The 19,845-nt window shown below is 40.5% G+C and overlaps 2 protein-coding genes and 1 long non-coding RNA gene across 3 annotated transcripts in view; 2 read left to right on the top strand and 1 right to left on the bottom strand.

Annotated features, from left to right (window-relative positions):
- Positions 1 to 2,115: 2,115 nt before the first annotated feature.
- Positions 2,116 to 11,967, top strand: LOC116673352 (methionine aminopeptidase 2). Its single transcript, XM_032505646.1, has 11 exons — positions 2,116 to 2,337; positions 5,846 to 5,929; positions 6,034 to 6,096; positions 6,288 to 6,390; positions 7,070 to 7,231; positions 7,782 to 7,963; positions 8,652 to 8,746; positions 9,414 to 9,510; positions 9,788 to 9,891; positions 10,597 to 10,712; positions 11,057 to 11,967. Exons 1-11 carry the CDS (start codon positions 2,181 to 2,183, stop codon positions 11,307 to 11,309), a joined length of 1,416 nt encoding a protein of 471 aa, XP_032361537.1. The 5' UTR covers positions 2,116 to 2,180; the 3' UTR covers positions 11,310 to 11,967.
- A 2,705-nt stretch (positions 11,968 to 14,672) lies between these two features.
- The window catches only part of LOC116673380 (uncharacterized), a 9,603-nt gene continuing 4,430 nt past the window's right edge, over positions 14,673 to 19,845 (top strand). Inside the window, exon 1 of the long non-coding RNA XR_004327825.1 lies at positions 14,673 to 16,487. This is a non-coding gene — a long non-coding RNA (uncharacterized LOC116673380). The remainder of the gene's footprint in view (positions 16,488 to 19,845) is intronic.
- Positions 17,165 to 19,845, bottom strand: part of usp44 (ubiquitin specific peptidase 44) — a 9,338-nt gene continuing 6,657 nt past the window's right edge. Inside the window, exon 6 of the mRNA XM_032505627.1 lies at positions 17,165 to 18,038. Coding sequence (XP_032361518.1) covers positions 17,914 to 18,038 — 125 coding nt within the window. The 3' untranslated portion in view covers positions 17,165 to 17,913. The remainder of the gene's footprint in view (positions 18,039 to 19,845) is intronic.

Below are 19,845 nucleotides of genomic sequence, written 5' to 3'. Positions count from 1 at the left end.
CATTTCAGAGTATTTATAAAACAAAGTGATGTTTCTTTTTTTTTGGATTTCTGATGCTCAAATTTGTACTTATGTACAGCACTTGGGTAAATAATGTTTCCACTACTGCAGTTAGTATTTTGAATGTTTCCGTTGAAAAAACTACAGTCTAGAAGTCAAGTTCATGCAACTCACGCTAGGGGAAAATGTGCTTCACTTTCCACCCCAACACACCTGAAGAAGAAGGTTGAACTCGGCTGACTTTAATTCTTAGAGTCAGTTATATGCACACACAAGGTGTGAGAGGGAGCTCTGCAAGAAAAGGAAGCAGAATGCTATTTTTACTATCAGCGCTTTATTTTGGTCTGGCCCTTTCTGCGATCCATCCCCCTACTTACTGTCTGACGGGACACCATGGCGGTCGGACACATAGCCGACATTCACAATCCTATTTCGAATACAACACTATTGTATCAAACTGGGAGGAAAGATCAGAAAGACTTGTTTATGACTCTACACTTTATGGACTGAACTGTGCTGCTGTGAGGTTTTTAAATCAAATAGCTGTACGGGTATAGTAATAAAAAAAGTTGTATTTCTCTCCTGTGAGGGCAGTGTATAACTTTATGCTTCTTTTTAAGTTGCCATAGAAGCCTGACAGCCCTGGTGTATGTCCCACCCGCCTCATCTTCCCAGTCTTTCTTGTCACCATGTCTGCCTTGTCCTGACCCTTCCTGCACCCTCTCTCTGGGTGAGGTCACCCCCCCCCCCCCCCCTCCTGCATTTTCCAACTTGAAATAAAATACCATTCTGGAAGTGTTCAATGTATCCTGAAGTCTTTTGTGGCGCTCGTGTTTCAGAGGCTCTCACACCAGGGGTAGAGAAACAGGTTTGGTGAGTTACTTGATATGTTTTGTGAGATTTTGCATTTGTCTCACCCACAACAGCTGGTGCTCCACTTTAAAGCCATTCCTGGCTTTGGAGAGTCACACACAGACCTGGTGAAGTGGACTGAAGACTTAACATATAAGTGCCCCTGTCTTGGGATTTAATACACTTAAGAAGGGAAACCCCATTTTTCAGTAACTCTACCTCTTGACATTTTAGTGTGTCATTAAAACCATCAGATAAGGATTTGACTCCAACAAAAGCAACAGATACTGAAACTGTCTCCTCTGCAACTGTGCATCAAGTGGCATAAACGCTTTCTAAATATAAAGCACCACACAATTTTATTAATGACGTTATTTTTTATTAGATTGCTAACTGTTACAGGTTTGCCCCCTAGTGGTCAATTGTGTGACTGACACGTTCTTAGGGCAATAAAGCAGGATTTTTGATGCTTATGGTTTTGTGTGAAAATTAACTTAAAACCATAAATAATGCAACGGACTGTTTTAGTGTTAGTTTGATTGTTTTTGCTCACAGATCACACCTTTTTATTTAATTTTTTAGCCTAGCAAATGTTACCCTTTTAATATTTGAGGATATGATATTGATCATATTTTAGTCGGTGCAGTTTATCAGTTTATACCACACCCACTTCTCATTTGGCTCACCCAGTGCACGAGATCACCTTCAGCTGATTCGGCATGTTTTACTTTATGCTGCCTTCAAGTGCTCCCATTAAGCTCCGATTTTGGGGGAGACATGTTTAAAAGTCCAGTCACGGATGCTATGAAATGTTATATAGGTCGGGTTTAAAAAATAAAACACACCTGTACCTGAAACTGACTCTCTTAAGATGTTGTTTTACTTTAACAAAACAGCACATAAGTCATTAGAGCAGAATGAAAAAGACAACACAAACTTAGACTTAGAATCTTCTTTTTGATGCACTTTTGTATATTAAAACATATACTTAATGTGTACAACCCATTTAATTGTTAAATAATTTGTGAAACCAATTACATAGTCTTAGATGCTCAAGGTTCCTGAAGGTTCACTCACTGCATTATTACACAAGAGCCTTAATAACTACAGTGTGTGTTGTGCTTACATAATGCATGTTCCTAACTATCTTTTACATGATAGTAGCTTGTTAATATAACTACTAGTAATAATACTGCCAAGAATAACAAGAAGAACATGAAGAATATGATGAATAACAATTATGAAAACACCGAGTGTCCCTAAAGGCAGCATCACACACAGCACTCCCACAGTCCCTGGCACTTCCTTTTCCAGCAGCGCCTGCGATCATGGCGGACGTGATTGCGGAGCAGGTAGTGGACCAGAAACCCGTCCCGGACCGGGAGCTGAACGGGGAGGCGGAGGACAGAGAAGAGGCCGACCCCGTCGGGGAGGCAGCGAAAAAGAAGAAGAAAAAGAAGAAGAAGAACAAGTCCGCAACGACAGGTGAGGCTGGCTTCAGCAGTTTTTTTGCTAACAAGCTAGCAGAGCTAATGTTGCTTATAACGTTACAACCAGACAGCTGGGTCGAGTTAGCAGCAGTTAGCTGTGACGAAATCGGAAATGAGGGGAAATGGCCTTCAAAATAAAGGCGTTCTCTTTTATTTTTCTCTTCTTTTTTTCCGGGATGATGATCAATTTATTAACCAGAATTGAAATGGTAAGAACCATGTCATTGTTATAAATCCATTAAATGAGTTGTGTATTTTTATTTTTTGCAAGGTAGGCTACGTATTACATTTTTACAACTATTTATATAGTTAATAAATAACAATATACTGACAAAGATATTAAAATACAAAAAGTATTGACGACTAACGTTACAGAGACCAGGGAGATTTTGATTTACAATTTTGTTTAGATAAAAAATATAAATGGCACATATTAATCCTTATCACAACCTTTTTATTGTTTGAGTAGGATGTTGTGTCAATGGTTTTTTTTTTTTTAGATGGCAATTTGGATTTCCAGATTCTGGCTAACCTGACTCTTAAGCACCCATTTACAACAATGTAATTTATTGAATAATTTATATTTACTCAGTAACAATGTTGGTCAGATTGTCTGTTTTATTTTTGACAGTCATAGCTTGCATTTCTTTGTATTATATTTTTCACTGTCACCCAAGTCGGATGTTAATTTTAAAAGTCACGCCGGAAGGACGGTGTCGGAAAATGTCTGACTTGACGCTGATCGTTATTAGCCATGCGGGTTGAGGGCAGTGTGGGGGCTCATGCTGTCAGGCCTTATAAAACACGCCGTGCTTCAGTCAGAGCTCACTCAGGAACGGTGACATTTAACACAGCTGATACAGGAAGTAATAAACTGCTTCTTTTTTTATTTGTTTTTAGAGAAAACGCAACAATCTGCGGATCTAAATGCTCCGGTTCTCCTTGCCAACTGCACTGAGCCTCGGCCAAGTTTTCCTGTTTCGTAATTCCCCGTTTAAGAGAATTATTATGTAAGGAAAGCACACCCAAAGGAGGCTTGCTTTCTTTCAATAAATAACCCACCCTAAAACATGATGAACCTATGATCCACATACATTCTTTTTATTTGTGTAGCGTGATAACAACGTTCCCCGCTAATTAAATGGATCGATATGTTCTGTATTATCACAACTTTGAATACCTACTTGCTGTGGAGAAAGAGAAATAGCAGTTGTTCTTACCCTTTTGCTATTGACTCCTTAAAGACCCTGTCTGTAGAGCTGGGCAATATATCGATATTATATCCATATTGTGATATGAGACTAGATGTCGTCTTTGATTTTGAATATCGTAATATGGCATAAGTGTCATCTTACCCTGGTTTTAAAGGCTGCATTACAGTAAAGTGATGTCATTTTCTGAACCTACCCGACTGTTGTAACTGTTCTATTAATAGCTTTCACCCACTTAGTCATTACATCCACATTACTGATGATTATTTACCAATAATCTCAAGGTGTAAATATTTTGTAAAAGCGCCAAGTGTCAACACCACAATATCGTTGCAGTATTGATATCAAGGTATTTGGTCAGAAATATAGTGATATTTGATTTTCTCCACATCGCCCGGCCCTACCTCTCTGCATCCATAAGGGTTATTTAGAGAAGCAGAGTAGCTGACACTTTGAGCAAGCAGTAATTAATGTACAACTACCAAACATCGGCAGATCTTTCCCAATACATTCATTGTTGTTCCTTTTTATTTTTCTAAAGAGTGTTCTTCTTAACTTCAAATCATGTATGATTTACATAACCAAATACAAATGACTGAATGCTGTAGAGTTTGACGGTTTTGATAGGGATGCAGCGACCAAATCTTTCTTCCCTATCTGAATTTATAAAGAGGGTCCGGTCTCAGTCATGTGACGAATCCATGTTGAAAACAGTTTCTTTCTTTTCTTTTTTTCAAGTTAACTTTGTGGGTATTTTAGGCCTTTATTTGACACAACAGCTGAAGACATAAAAGGGAAGAGAGATGGGGGAACAACATGCAGCAGAGGGCCGCAGGCCGGCGTTGAACCTGGGCCCGCTGCGTTGAGCAGTAGACCTCCATATAAGGACGCCCGCTCTGCCAACTGAGCTATACGGGCGTCATTAAATACAGTTTCTTTGTCAGTATCATTATACAATCCTGTGTTTCCCCTGTGTTAGATCCATTTAAGTCCCAACGGGCTGCTGAGCCTTACCTTACTTGAAAATGACAGCAATGTGTTCCAAGTGTGTAACATAAAGATTGTAAAGTGGTACTTAGTATTGGTCGACAACCCTGAGGTTGTGAGGTATTGTAATCGGTATAGAGAGCGATAAAGCTTAAAGTATTTATTTTGCTTTCCTAGTAGACATCGTTAATGTTTTTCCTTCATTCTTGGCTAGTACCGGGTACTGAACTTAGATACATGTAGGCACCGACCAAATTGCCTCCATAGTATCAAGTTCTGAAAAATGCCATGTCATTCAGTGCTTGATTTTAATACCTAAAGCCGCCTACACATGAGGCGAGGCAGGGCACAGAGGCAGAGGAACGTTCTGGAATGGGTTGCGCCCGTGATTGCGCCTTGAAAGGTCAGCGGCAACTAGGTCAAAGTTGAAATAGTTTGAACTTTGAGCGCAGCACACAGCGGCGATTCCGAGCAGTGCATGGCGCCGGGGGTAGCGTGGCGCGGGGGGTAGCGTGGCGCCGGGGGGTAGCGTGGCGCGGGGGGTAGCGTGGCGGCGGGGGGTAGCGCAGCGCCTTGTTGAAGCGTACCTCATCGTTTCCTACACACTACGGCCTACACACGATATGCGGCACTGCTCTCCCTAAAGGAAATCAATGGAACTGCCGAAGCAGAGCAGTGTCGCCGCCTATTGTGTGTAGGCCGCTTAAGGATGAAGTCTATATCTCTATTATAGATCTAAGGTATCAGTGTTAAATGTGCATCTCTCCGTTATTAGACGATCTGATACGTGTCTAGATGCATGGGCTACGATACGGATCAGGGACGCTTTGATGTTGAAACGATTCAATACGCTTCAATCTGATAGATACAGTTACTATTCGTTTAATGTGCCTCAATCTTGTTTTGTTTAGTTGTCCATTGTTTTTTCTTATTTTCATGCCCTTTAAAGCATATTTGAGTTCGTGAAAAATGCTATGTAAATTAAATGTATTATTATTAATGTACACACATTCATTTCCCAATATGAATTAGGTCCACGTTACACAGTCATTGTGAGCCAAATAATACTGTTGCGAGCGTTAGCATGTGGCTAGCGCACTTTTGTGCTAATGTGCCTGAACATGATGAGCAGAAACATCGAAACGTCAATATAAACGTAACACACCCAAATTCATATCTATATTTCTACCAGTCTACTCACATGTTTATGAACACACACACACACGGACGGATGAGTTTTTATCCGCTGATCGTTATTGGACTGTTGATGTGTAGTCGTCATTGACGATCTTGTTGCTGCTGCAGAGGCTGATGGAGTGGCCGAGGTGACCAAACAGCTGGAGAAGCAGGCGATAGAAGACAAAGAGAAAGAGGAGGAAGGCGAGGAAGGTGATTGTCTTAACACCTGATATAACGCACATCATCTTCTCACTAAAACAATCTCAACACATCGCATGGTGGTTGGTGTAACAGCAGTATCTTGACTCGCACAGATGGAGATGATGGAGATAATGCGACAGGGAAAAAGAAGAAGAAGAAAAAGAAGAAGAAAGGACGTAAGTAGACCACATTTTAATTTGTTAGCGCTGCAAAAAAATATCTGCGGCAGTGCTGTGAAGAACATCCCTGACTGTTTTATACTCTCACAGTTGAAAAGAGCAGTCTGTTCCCAGCTGAAGTTTGGTCGTCTGCCCTGAATTCAAACGCAGAGTCGGTTTGATGGAGTGTGTTTTTTTTTCCTTACCAGCCAAATCTCAGACTGATCCTCCATCTGTGCCCATCTGTGAGTTATACCCAAGTGGAGTATTCCCCATCGGACAGGAGTGTGAATACCCCATCGTACAGGATGGGTAAGAAGAGCACACACACCTAACCCTCTGTTAGTATTTGGGCTAGTTTCCTACAAGGTTCATCAATCACGTCGGAGCTTAAAGAGTTCGGGCTTTTGCTGCTGTTGCTTTACGACTCTGAAAGCCAAATCTTTAAAATGTGTCTTTAAATTTAAAAGTTCTGTGGCCTTTTCTTGATTTTAACATCTTTTACAATTCTGCTTGCTGTTATATTGTTTGTCTCTTCCATCTGCCGTTGCCTCTTTTTTCTTCTTCTTGTAAAGCACTTTGTAACTTCTGACTTTACAAAATCAAAGGGTAGTATTTGCAAGTCATTGCAAACAAGAAATTGTCGGTTGATAGCATCCTGCCTTCGGGTCTTTAAAGGGCAGACATTTAGTTTGAGAGTACTAAAAATCATACTAGTTAATGTAGTTTGCAGGTGTTTATATTAGCAGTAAAACTGCTTACAAAAATCATGTTTAAATTGGCGTGTTCTGTGCAGATATATTAATTGGACCTGGTCTGTTGATAGTTATCATATGGCTTTTAATGATGGAAAACCAGGTACTGCCTGCCGTGTTAGCATGCTTAATTTCACCTCTGACTATCCAGAATTGTTACACCTCTATAAAAAGAATTAAGCAGTATTCTTGCTTTGCCCGACAAAACAAAGTGTGTTGTTGTGTTCTTTGCCCAGTCGCAGCGCGGCGTGGCGTACGAGCAGCGAGGAGAAGCGAGTTCTGGATAAAGCCAACGAGGAGATGTGGAACGACTTCAGACAGGCGGCCGAGGCCCACAGACAGGTCCGCCAGCACGTCCGCGGCTTCATGAAACCCGGCATGACCATGATTGAAATCTGGTGAGGCTGCGATCATCTGTTCAATCCACTTAATGATTATTATGATTATTATGATTATTATTATTATTATGTGGCTGTCTGGAACTAGACCAGCGGTATTCCAACTGTGAGGCCCCTCCTCAGGGGGCACGGGAGAGTTGAAGGGGTGAAGGTGAATGTAATCCTCCTTGTAACTCCAAAAATTTAGCCTGAGAATCATCAAGTATTTAAGTTTTCTTCAGTTTCAAAGTTATCCTGTGAGAATTGTCTGTACCCTTTTGGGTACATTGCAAAGAGGAATTGCTAATTTGCCAAAATGTAAACAAATATTTGCTAAATAGTAATTGTATGATTGTTCATTAAAATCGGAGTTGTATTAGGGAGGGTGCAATTGTATCAGTTTTGTCTGAGAGCCCTTGGGGGGGGGGGGGCAGGCAGGCACACCGCCAGCCGTTGCACACCTCTCAACTTGACAGAGTTGTTCCAAAGCTGCATTCGAAGCTGTTTTGCTCTGTTGCGTAATAATTTATTTTCGCTTCAAACTCATTTTGTCCATCACCCGTCCGTCCAGCGAGCGGTTGGAGGACTGTTCTCGTAAGCTGATAAAGGAGGACCGGCTGAACGCCGGCCTGGCCTTCCCCACCGGCTGCTCCCTGAACCATTGTGCTGCCCACTACACTCCCAACGCCGGAGACACCACCGTCCTGCAGTACGACGACGTCTGCAAGATCGACTTCGGCACGCACATTAACGGTACCACAGGAAATGAAGTGCTGCTTCAACTACACTTTGTGCTGATGAAAAGCGATGCATTCAAGTACCACTCTTAATCCATAAAGGATAGAGTAGCTGCCGCTACAGATTTACACTTCAGGCCGCTAATGGTTCACTTACATTACACACCGTAAAAGAAGGAAAATCAGTTGTCGGACTCTTGGAACTCGACACTGATACGTAATTCATTACACTTAAAACGGGTTGAGTTGGTTATAATTTTCCAGAAAAAGTTCAGTCTTTGTTGTAAGTGCAGATTGATTAAGACAGATCTACTCTGTTTGTGATTACACACTCTTGCTTTTAGTGTACAGACATAAATAGAAACAAAAAGCTGCCTGTATGAAAAATTACATGCAGAAATAAAATACGCAGGATAATGATTTGCAGAGTGGTTAGCTGTAATAAGCTTTCAGAGTGCTCAAATATACTTTGTTTCTCACAACTGGAATTATTAGAGTATATTTTTCCAACTCTCCTGTATCATTATACTTACTGTTAATGTTGATCTTTCATTTGAAATCATGCTTTTGAAAATGTGGCCAAAACCAAATTCCCATCTGCTTTTCTAATGTTCTGCTGCTGGATGTTTGACATGGAGGCAAAATAACCTCTAAAAACCCAAATCTAAAAGATGCTCTGCTTTCTGCTTGGTGTCTGTTTGCAGGGCGAATCATTGACTGTGCCTTCACTGTCACATTTAATCCAAAGTATGACAAGCTGCTGGAGGCTGTGAGAGACGCCACCAATACTGGAATCAAAGTATGACTACTACACAAATAGGGTTGGGTACCAAAACCTGGTTCCATTACGCAACCGGTAGGAATCGGACCGGATTAGAACGCAAATTTTGGATCCTCATTTTGGTTCCACTTAATGTGTTGACTAAAATGTTTTCCCTTTGTCGCTCCAAAACGGATGTAAAATTATGACACTGTCTCTCTAGTCTACCGTAAGCTGGCTACCGTAAACGTAGACTACTTTTAAGATGCCAAATTTCCCCTCTGGGCTCACCGAAAAGCAAATTAACCATGCACTGCACGTGGGCGCTAATAGACATATTACCCTAATTGTGTGTGTGTGTGTGTGTGTGTGTGTGTGTGTGTGTGTGTGTGTGTGTGTGTGTGTGTGTGTGTGTGTGTGTGTGTGTGTGTGTGTGTGTGTGTGTGTGTGTGTGTGTGTGTGTGTGTGTGTGTGTGTGTGTGTGTGTGTGTGTGTTAAAAATGTTAAGTTTCAATAATTTTTTATTTAAAAAAAAAAACGATATAAAAGAGCCTTTCTTTGATTTCGTCTTTTCAGTTTTTTTAAGAATCGGTGTTGGAATCGTAACAGTCCAACCGATACCCAACCCTATACACACTCAGCTCTCTCTCTCTCTGACTCTCCCTGAGGCACGATGGCTTCAGGATTTCCTGTTTGTTTGTTGCAGAACGCTGGCATCGATGTGCGTCTGTGTGACGTCGGCGAGGCCATTCAAGAAGTGATGGAGTCCTACGAGGTCGAGCTGGACGGCAAAACATACCAAGGTAACTTCCTCTAACTGCACGCTGCACAGTAGCGACGCCCCGATAACGTTCATTTTGTTTGTCTGTTGAGTCCTTTAATGCTGATACCGAGTCTGATCCGACACTTCTGTTACCTAAAATGTTGATTAAATGTGTATTAAATACATTGCTTTATTTTAGTTAAAATAAACACCAGAATCTTGTGTATGAAGTGCTCTGTTTACTTGCAAGTGTCAGTCATAAATAATAAAAAGTTGATAAACATTTTTCATTCGTGAACTTTGTATCTCCTGTCCAGTGAAGCCGATCCGCAACCTGAACGGCCATTCGATCGGTCAGTACAGAATACACGCTGGCAAGACCGTGCCCATCGTTAAAGGAGGAGAAGCAACGAGAATGGAGGTGAGTCAGTTATGACCCTCACCGTTCTCACTATATACGGAATATGATGGCTCGGATATTTTCTTTTTCAAGATTTTCCATTATATCTGTATCTGTGCGAATAAACCTACAATGTTAAATCTAGCTGTATGTAGAGCTGCAGAGAGGAATCGATTACTGCTACTACTTACGTCAACTATTAAATTAATCAGCAACTTTTTTTTAAATATTATTTTTCGGGCTTTGCTGCTTTTTAATTTTTGAGAGAACAGTTAGGTGAGAAAGGGGAGAGAGAGAGGGAGTACAGGAAATCATCCCAGGTCGGATTAACAGTACACGTGTGCCTGCTCCACCACTGAGCCACCCTGGCCACAATCGCCAACTTTTTTGATAATCGGCTGATCGGTTGAGTCTTTTTTTCTTTTTCTTTTTTTTTATGGGAAATTCTGATTCCCGCTTCTTAAATATGAATATTTTCTGAATTCTTCAAAGACTGAAAAAAACAAGACATTTGAGGACATCATCTTGGGCTTTGGGAAACACATTTTTAACGTTTTCACCACATTGTTGACCGAACAACTAATCCATTAGTCAACAATGAAAACTAATCGGTAGTTTCAGGCCTAACTCTGTCTTTTTGAGCCATTCATTTTTTATAATTTGAGCGGCTTTTTCATATTCTTTAGTCGTCCCAGTATTGATTGTTTGACTGTTTTCACACTGCAGGAGGGAGAAGTTTACGCCATCGAGACATTTGGCAGCACGGGTAAAGGTATGGTCCACGACGACATGGAGTGCTCTCACTACATGAAGAACTTTGACGTCGGCCATGTCCCCATCAGGTAAGAGGTTGTCTGCCTTTATGATGCATTGCTGCACAAAAAACATGCGACCATTATTTTATGTCAGTATATTGTGAACAGTCTGATACAAATCCTGAAGATCTGATCGTCATGTTTTGTGTCAAAAATCACGCCCCTTATTCATAAATCATACACATACTGGGGATTTCTTTGATGTCTAGTTGAACTGTGTCCTGACTCCAGGTGGCTAGCGCTAGTTGGCTATCTTGTACTGAACAACGTTAGATTGCATCTACCAGAGAAACAGACTGGATATTCTACAGTGTAGAACTGTTCATATTTAAATTGTGGTCTTTAATAACTGAGACTTACCTCGTCTCCAGGTTGCCCCGAGCGAAGCACCTGCTGAACGTTATCAACGAGAACTTTGGCACGTTGGCGTTCTGCCGGCGCTGGCTGGACCGTCTGGGCGAGAGCAAGTACCTGATGGCCCTGAAGAACCTGTGCGACCTGGGCATCGTGGACCCCTACCCCCCCCTCTGCGACACCAAGGGCTGCTACACCGCTCAGTTCGAGCACACCATCCTGCTCAGGCCCACGTGCAAGGAGGTGGTGAGCCGGGGAGACGACTACTGATCGCCTGACTCCACCCGTCAACAGCACCCCACCTCCTGGTCCCCACCACCCCCACCCAGCACCTCCACACCCCGTTAGCAACTCCTCCAGAGAAACGACAGAAAAGCGCTTTAAAAAGGACTGTGAGGGATGCCGAATGCTTCTGTATTCTACCCACAATGCACCGCTCACAGCTTGCAAGGAAGAAGGATTGGCTTTCTGAGTTGTTGTTTTTTGTCATCACCCACAGAAATTAAAAACAAGGCAACACATTTCTGTCGGAGGAAACATTATAGTTTCTTGCCATGTCCTGCGGACCTCGCTTTGCAGAATTTTCAAAACTGTCAAGCCTTCTGTCAAGCCAGCTGCTGCTCAATCTAGTGCACCCCCCATATTCAAGGAAACGGTGACTGTGGGGAAAACCCCCTTTTCATTTTTTAAGTTTTCGATTGCGCCACTCTGAGCCTCCAGTTCTTTAGTGCTCGAGTTACATTAAGCACAAATGCTACTGGTGCGTTTAAGAAGTGGTTAGGCCAATGCATGGCCAGGAATCTCTGCAAAACATATAACATAAATCTTCATACAGACACCGTGCATCTGCATCTTTATGTTTGGCTTCTGTCGCAACGGGTGGGGGCTCTGCACTCTGGCCCCCTGGTCATTGTTTCTTTGATATTTTTAAAAATATCTTTGAAATGGTTGCTGCCACTTTATGTTCCCCATTAAAAAAAAATCTTCATTTTGAGCTCCCCAAAAATGTTTTTGTAAGAAAGGAAAAAAAGTTGATTAAAATGATTTTGTTCATTGTGGGCCTTTCCTCTTCTGATTTTTAAAATCTCACAAGTGACAAGAGTATATTTAGACTAGAAAATTCCGCAGAAATTTTATCAGTGTGCCTACTACTTGGTGCACATCCGAACAGCAAATAAACTTAATAAAAAATAATAAGTGTCTTAACCCTTCAGAGATATAACTCTTTAAAACCTGTTTAAGATGTCAGGATGTGTGTGTGTCTGTCTATGTGTGTGTCTGAGGAGAGGGAGACAGATGGATGTCCACAGACAGACATAAAAAGTATGGTTGCCTGGTTACTAAGGACAATAGGAAGCCTTCCTCTCTGTGATGTCTCTCTTTGATATGTAGTCAGTTAACGACTGCACCTGGCACCTGTGTTACCAGCTATTCAGAGACGATAAGCTCTCAAACAAATGATCATATCACCAAAGGATACAAGATATCAATAATTGAGGTGCTCGTGGGCACCACACGCCTTGTGAACTTGATGATAAAATTTATGTGGATAAACTTTAAAAGTGGCGTATCAGCGATGTAAAAAGTCCTTCGCCTGCGTTTTGCTCAGAAATGGGGACGATGTTTACCTTACAGTGAATGGAGGAAAATTTGGAACTGTTCTCACTTGAAAGGTTGCTGAGCGGAAAGTATACATCATATCACATAAATGAGCACATTGGATGAAACTAGACAAGAATACCTACGTTTTGATGTATAAATTGTCCATGACAAGTTAGAATTGTTGGCGTGGGAGCAAGTTATAGAGAAAAAAAAAAGATAACTTTTTTAGTCTCCCCACTCTGTCCCCCACTCTAGCTCCGAACATTCCGCCACATACACACACATTGGAAAATCTGAGCCGGTCTGAAAACGGGACGATACGTAAACTGGGATTCTGGAGAAACCGTGCTTGATATCTGAACGCCCATTCAGCGCAATAAACACCAAAGTCTTGTCTTCGGTTTAAACTTTTAATCATGTTTCTACGTTAAAGTATGGCGACACAGCACGGTCCCAAAGAGGGGGCGTTTTGAGCGATGTTGAGCGATTTCCCGAACATTTCCCATTCATGTCTATGGGACATTTTTGGCCGTATTTTTGCCGATTTCGGTAAAACCGCGCGGCACATCTCTTAGAAAAATCATAGCACACCATTCCCGATCAATACCCACATGTCGGTGTAATGTGGTGCGCGTGTTGGCAACGCTTTGGGACTAGTAGTGCGTCAAAAAACAGGCGGAATAATAATAACTAGAAAATTCCGCAGAAATTTTATCAGTGTGCCTACTACTTGGTGCACATCCGAACAGCAAATAAACTTAATAAAAAATAAGTGTCTTAACCCTTCAGAGATATAACTCTTTAAAACCTATTTAAGATGTTAGGACGTGTGTGTGTGTCTGTCTGTGTGTGTGTGTCTGAGAGAGAGGGAGACAGATGGATGTCCACAGACAGACATACAAAGTATGGTTGCCTGGTTACTAAGGACCAATAGGAAGCCTTTCATCTCTGTGATGTCATCTCTTTGATATGTAGTCAGTTAACGACTGCACCTGGCACCAACTGTTACCAGCTATTAAGAGACTGATCAAGCTCTCAAACAAATGATCATATCACCAAAAGGATACAAGATATCAATTAATTGAGGTGCTCGTGGGCACCACAAGGCCCTTGTGAACGTATTGATATAAAATTTATGTGGATAAACTTTAAAATGTGGGCGTATCAGCGATGTAAAAAAGTCCTTCGCTCTGCGTTTTGCTCAGAAATGCGGACGATGTTTACCATTACAGTGAATGGAGGAAAATGGGAACTGTTCTCATGAAAGGTTGCTGAGCGGAAAGTATACATCAATCACATAATGAGCACATTCGATGAAACTAGACAGTACCTACGTTTTGATGTATAAATTGTCCATGACAAGTTAGAATTGTTGGCGTGGGAGAAGTTATAGAGAAAAAAAGATAAATTTTTTAGTCTCCCCACTCTGTCCCCCACTCTAGCTCCGACATTCCGCCACATACACACACATTGGAAAATCTGAACCGGTCTGAAAACGGGACGATACGTAAACTGGGATTTGGGAGAAACCGTGCTTGATATCTGAACGCCCATTCAGCGCAATAAACACCAAAGTCTTGTCTTCGGTTTAAACTTTTAATCATGTTTCTACGTTAAAGTATGGCGACACAGCATGGTGCCAAAGGGGGGGCGTTTTTGAGCAATGTTGAGCGATTTCCCGAACATTTCCCATTCAAGTCAATGAGAAAAGTTTGCCGGTTTTTTGCCGATTTCGGTAAAACCACGCGGCAAATCTCTTAGAAAAATCATAGCACACCATTCCCGATCATTACCCACATTTCGGTGTAATGTGTTGCGCGTGTTGGCAACGCTTTGGGACTAGTAGCGGGACGAAATTTGGCGGAAGATGGAGAATAAGAAATAATAATAATAATAATAAGTATGGGCAATAATAATCATTGTGCCGATTGCTGCTTATGCAGCACATCGGCACACTGAATAATAAGTATGGGCAATAATAATCATTGTGCCGATTGCTGCTTATGCAGCACATCGGCACACTGAATTAGCGAATATCTTGAGAGCTGAAACTATTAGTGGATTTATCAGTAAACAAAGTATTTTTTCAAAGCTCAATACCACACATCTGTCCATTAATCAAAGCTAGTAACTCTTTCATGTTAATTACATTTAAACTTAATGGATTACTGCAAAAGCCAGTAGTTTCTTTTTTAAGGATTACTTTTTGGGGCTTTTCCCTTTTATTCAACAGCAACAGCGGACAGACATGAATGAGGGGATGACACGCAGCAAAGGGCCGCAGGTCCGATTTGACCCGGGGCGCCTTAAAGGACTCGGCCCACACGGGGCGCACGCTCCTACTGGGTGAGCTAGAGTCCGCCCCGAGCCAGTAGTTTTACTTTATATTTACTTCAGCTGTTCAGATTAAGGCTGCAAGTAACAATTATAATGGATTATAGATTATTTAATAATTGCTTTTTTATTATCTTGATTACTCATCTTTTCGTGTATAAACTGTCACAAAATATTGATGACTTTCCATCACATCATCCTTCTTCAAATGGCTTGTTTTTGTCTAGCTCACAGTCCAAAGCTGAAAGATTTTCAATTTACGGTCATAGAAAACTTAAGAAGCTGGAGAAAGTGATAGACTGATATTTAGGGGGAATACATGTTTTTTTTTTTTTTAAGAGAGTTGGATGAGAAGATAAACACCACTTTCAAATCTGTCTGTTAAATTTCAAACATTAAGCTAACAGCTAGCATCTGGTTAGGGTGAACCACTACAGGCAGAACAATGGTTTCTTTCATGCACTGGTCATTTTTAAGATGGGTTATATTGCATCTATTCATTCAGATTAGTGGGGAAAAAAACACTCAATGCACATCTAGGTGTTTATTTTACTACACTTTGTACATTTCTTCTAAATTCACCGACACTTAGAATTTGATAATGCCTTATTTGCATATTTAAACTTGAAATACAAAATAGAATTTTTGTTATATAAGTAATCAACAGGGGGAAGTTTCATGGTGATACAGTATGTTAAAACTATTCACCTGTAGTGTCTTGCAAAGATGAAAAGTATGAATTTCACATTAATATCTTTAGAGGGCTGTTCTCATACTCTGAGCCAGAAATCTGCTCTCCACTAAATGGACTGACTGTATTTATATACAGACACCATTAACGACCACTCAAAGCACTTTTAACAGTAAAGCTGTTCACACACTTGCCCAAGGACACTTCAACATGCAGGGCCAGGGATCGAACCGCCAACCTTCTGATTGGTCGGCGACCGCTCTACCACCTGTGTCACAGCCACTCAAATTGCAAGTATTGCTTACTCTACATACACTGAACTTTGCCCTTGTATTCCTACTGTATATATTTTACAGAAGGGTTTGTTTATAAATCATTCATAGCCTGATTTACATAACATTTCTAAAAACATGGTTAAAAAAATTTTTTTTTTTTTTCTTTCATGGCTGACAGTATTTTCTGATTTATTCTGATATGTCTAAAATTCCCTCTGTAAAAACAAAATAGGAATTTTGAATCTGGATTTATCCAATGTTTAGATTTCCGTTCTGGAAATGTTAAAGGTTATAATTGGTAATTATCTGAAGTAAATACTTGATGGTAAGACATACTGTGATTTTGGGCAACATAAATAAAAGTGCCTTGACCATCTTCCTGTACAAAATGAGAACGAGCAAGACACTCATCTTTTGTAGAAAAATGAAAAAATATTCTCATTTATTGAGGTAATTTTCTCTAGACAAAAACTGAGGTAACAATTTGCATAGTATAACTTCCATAAATTCACACGCGCACACACATCCATGGGGTGGTAACCAAACGTGACACGTCGGACAATAAAAGGAGAAACAACATGAACTGTGCTTTGAATTCCCCTCTGAAAGATAAGTCAGAGGGAACTTGGTTGAGGTGGAGAATACCTTTTTTTTTTTGTACAATTTTCTCCAGTATGGAGATAAATATCACAATCTGTATACACTCCAGAAATCCTGTTGAATCTGGATATTGTACTTAACAGATGGTAAATTAAATACAATATGAACACATACAGTACACACACACACCTACTTAATGGTGATAGAACAGTCATAACTGCTGGTGGTGAACAATCGGCGGTTGTAGAAAACCTTTCAAAACAGTCAACGGCCTCTTTTCTAAAACCTCTGAGGGGGATTGTATAAAAATACATTCATAATCTAAATGCTGGTCTGGCATGGGACTGCCGCTGTGGAGATTCCACTTTTCTGAATTGGACTATAAAAATATACTCTCAACAAAAGGGCACTTTTCTAGTACACTAGTATGCGTGTAGTTTGGGAATGGTTCACACTCTGAAGACAATTACATTTTGGAGAAGAGAGGTGGCAGCATTTAGCTAAAAAAAAAATCAAAAAAAATCATCCCTTTGGAAACTTAATAGTGAAAGAGGGAAGGAAAAAAACCAACAACAACACATCCAGCAAATGTTGAACCGTTTTGGAAACGCTGAGGTTTTTTCCCAGAAACCTATCCCCAGGCTTTGGCTTGAGGTCTGCCAATTTTCCCTGACAGATTCAGGAGTACTTCAGGGAGAAACAAATTAACTTCCTACCCTGCTTGTGTACAGAGACGAGACTATAAACTGAGTAAAAACAATGCTGGCAGCCTATTCTGTAGACATTAGTGCATTTCTGGCAGGAAACACATCCATCAAAACTTTACCTGTCTAGAACACAGCGAGGCCATTTCTAGTGAGTGAATGACATTTTTACAACCCTACATCCAGTTCTGTGACGACGATCTAAAGTGACTGAGAAACATTTCAGCTGATTCAAACAAAAACAAACGAGCATTTACAATCAACATTCACCAAAACACAGGCAGGCAAACACGTGAATACACCTGTACAACCTGTAGAGGACACTTGAGTCTGTTGGCTGCTACTGAGACACATCTTGGCTGATACTCTTTATAAAATACAACTGTACACAAATCACAAACATCACCATTTGTCTTTTACAAATACCTACATATAAACACCATATACAAGAAGTTCACAAAGCAGAACCAGGTTTTTTTTAAAAAGGAGTCCTTCCTCTCTTTTACGTTCTCATTTAGAAAAATAGACTAAAAAGACCCATCCTCCTCGGATAGAAGACGCCCAAAGGAAGAGGGAAGCGAGAGAGCGATAGGTGGGGCTGTGCTGATATCTTCTCGCCGAGTGGTCAGGCTGCAGCTGAGGAGGATAGGGGGGGGGGGATTGTGGTCTTATAGCGGCCGGTCTTTGTCCTGAGTTACTCGCTGTGTGTAGAAGAGGATGTAGGCCTGAGCACGACAGACCTCCTCCACCGAACACACGTTCAGCTTAGAGTCATTACAGTGAACCCAGAAGCCTGCGGGAGAAAACAAGAAGGCAGTCTATTTGATAATCTATTTAATGAGCAGTCTATTTAATAAGAAGGCAGTCTATTTGATAATCTATTTAATGAGCAGTCTATTTAATAAGAAGGCAGTCTATTCATAAGAAGGCAGTCTATTTAATGAGAAGGCAGTCTATTAATAAGAAGGCAGTCTGTTAATAAGAAGGCAGTCTATTTAATAAGAAGGCAGTCTATTTGATAATCTATTTAATGAGCAGTCTATTTAATAAGAAGGCAGTCTATTCATAAGAAGGCAGTCTATAATAAGAAGGCAGTCTATTTGATAATCATTTAATGAGCAGTCTTTTAATAAAAGGCAGTCATTCATAAGAGGCAGTCATTAATAAGAAGGCAGTCTATTTAAAAGAAGGCAGTCTATTTAATAAGAAGGCAGTCTATTTAATAAGAAGGCAGTCTATTAATAAGAGGAGTCTATCATAAGAAGGCAGTCTATTTAATAGAAGGCAGTCTATTAATAAGAAGGCAGTCTGTAATAAGAGGCAGTCATAAAAGAGGCATCTGTTAATAGAAGGCAGTCTATTAATAAGAAGGCAGTCTGTAATAAGAAGGCAGTCTATAATGAGAAGGCAGTCTAATGAGAAGGCAGTCTATTGTATATAGTTAAGAGCAGTCATTTAATAGAAGGCAGTCTATTTAATAAGAAGGCAGTCTATCATAAGAAGGCAGCTATTAATAAGAAGGCAGTCTATTTAATAAGAAGGCAGTCTATTTAATAAGAAGGCAGTCTATTTAATAAGAAGGCAGTCTATTAATAAGAAGGCAGTCTATTCATAAGAAGGCAGTCTATTTAATAAGAAGGCAGTCTATTAATAAGGCAGTTGTAATAAGAAGGAGTCTTAAATGAAGGGTATGTAATAAGAAGGCAGGTATTAATAAGAAGGCAGTCTGTTAATAAGAAGGCAGTCTATTTAATGAGAAGGCAGTCTAATGAGAAGGCAGTCTATTTGATAATCTATTTAATGAGCAGTCTATTTAATAAGAAGGCAGTCTATTTAATAAGAAGGCAGTCTATTTAATAAGAAGGCAGTTTATTAATAAGAAGGCAGTCTATTTAATAAGAAGGCAGTCTATTTAATAAGAAGGCAGTTTATTAATAAGAAGGCAGCCATAGCACACCAAGAAGCCTGAATTAACAAGAGTTCTCAATTATTAGCCAAATGTACCCATTTACTTATACAGGGCTTAACAAACCAATCATACACTTGGAGATCATTTACTCAACATGAGGAGTGTGGGGTTGTATAATTATTTGGGGTGTGGCATTTACATGGAACATGAGAAATCTGGTTATTCATATCGCTGTATACATGATTCTACCAGTATCAAGGTTTCTGAGCATCTGTGTCTTGTTTTCTGAATTGGATCAGGGTTTAAATTGTGAATGGAAATTATAGACGTGCAATGGAACCTTTATCCTCTAAGTAAAAAAAACTCAAGAGTAATTCATCAAATCTGTTTAGCAACGATAAACTTGCAGAAAAGCTATATTTTCAACAACTTGGTACCCCATCCCCCAGCAGACCAGTGTCTGTAACATTTTTATATCTTCTGCTGCTATGTATGTATATATTTTTTCCTAAGCATGCTGGGCATATTTTCACAAAAATGTCTTTCAGGATAAATTAAGTTCCATCTCATTTTCAGGTACCACGCAAACCATAGATCAGTTGGTAGAGCAGGCGCCCATCTATAGAGCTGCACTCCTCGATGCAGCAGGCCTGGGTTTGACTCAGACCTGCGGTCCTTTACTGCATGCCCC

The sequence above is a fragment of the Etheostoma spectabile genome, chromosome 23 (genome assembly GCF_008692095.1).
Source record: "Etheostoma spectabile isolate EspeVRDwgs_2016 chromosome 23, UIUC_Espe_1.0, whole genome shotgun sequence".
NCBI lineage: Eukaryota > Metazoa > Chordata > Actinopteri > Perciformes > Percidae > Etheostoma > Etheostoma spectabile.
Note: the sequence above shows the minus strand (reverse complement) of the source record. Positions and strands in the feature narration are given on the sequence as shown.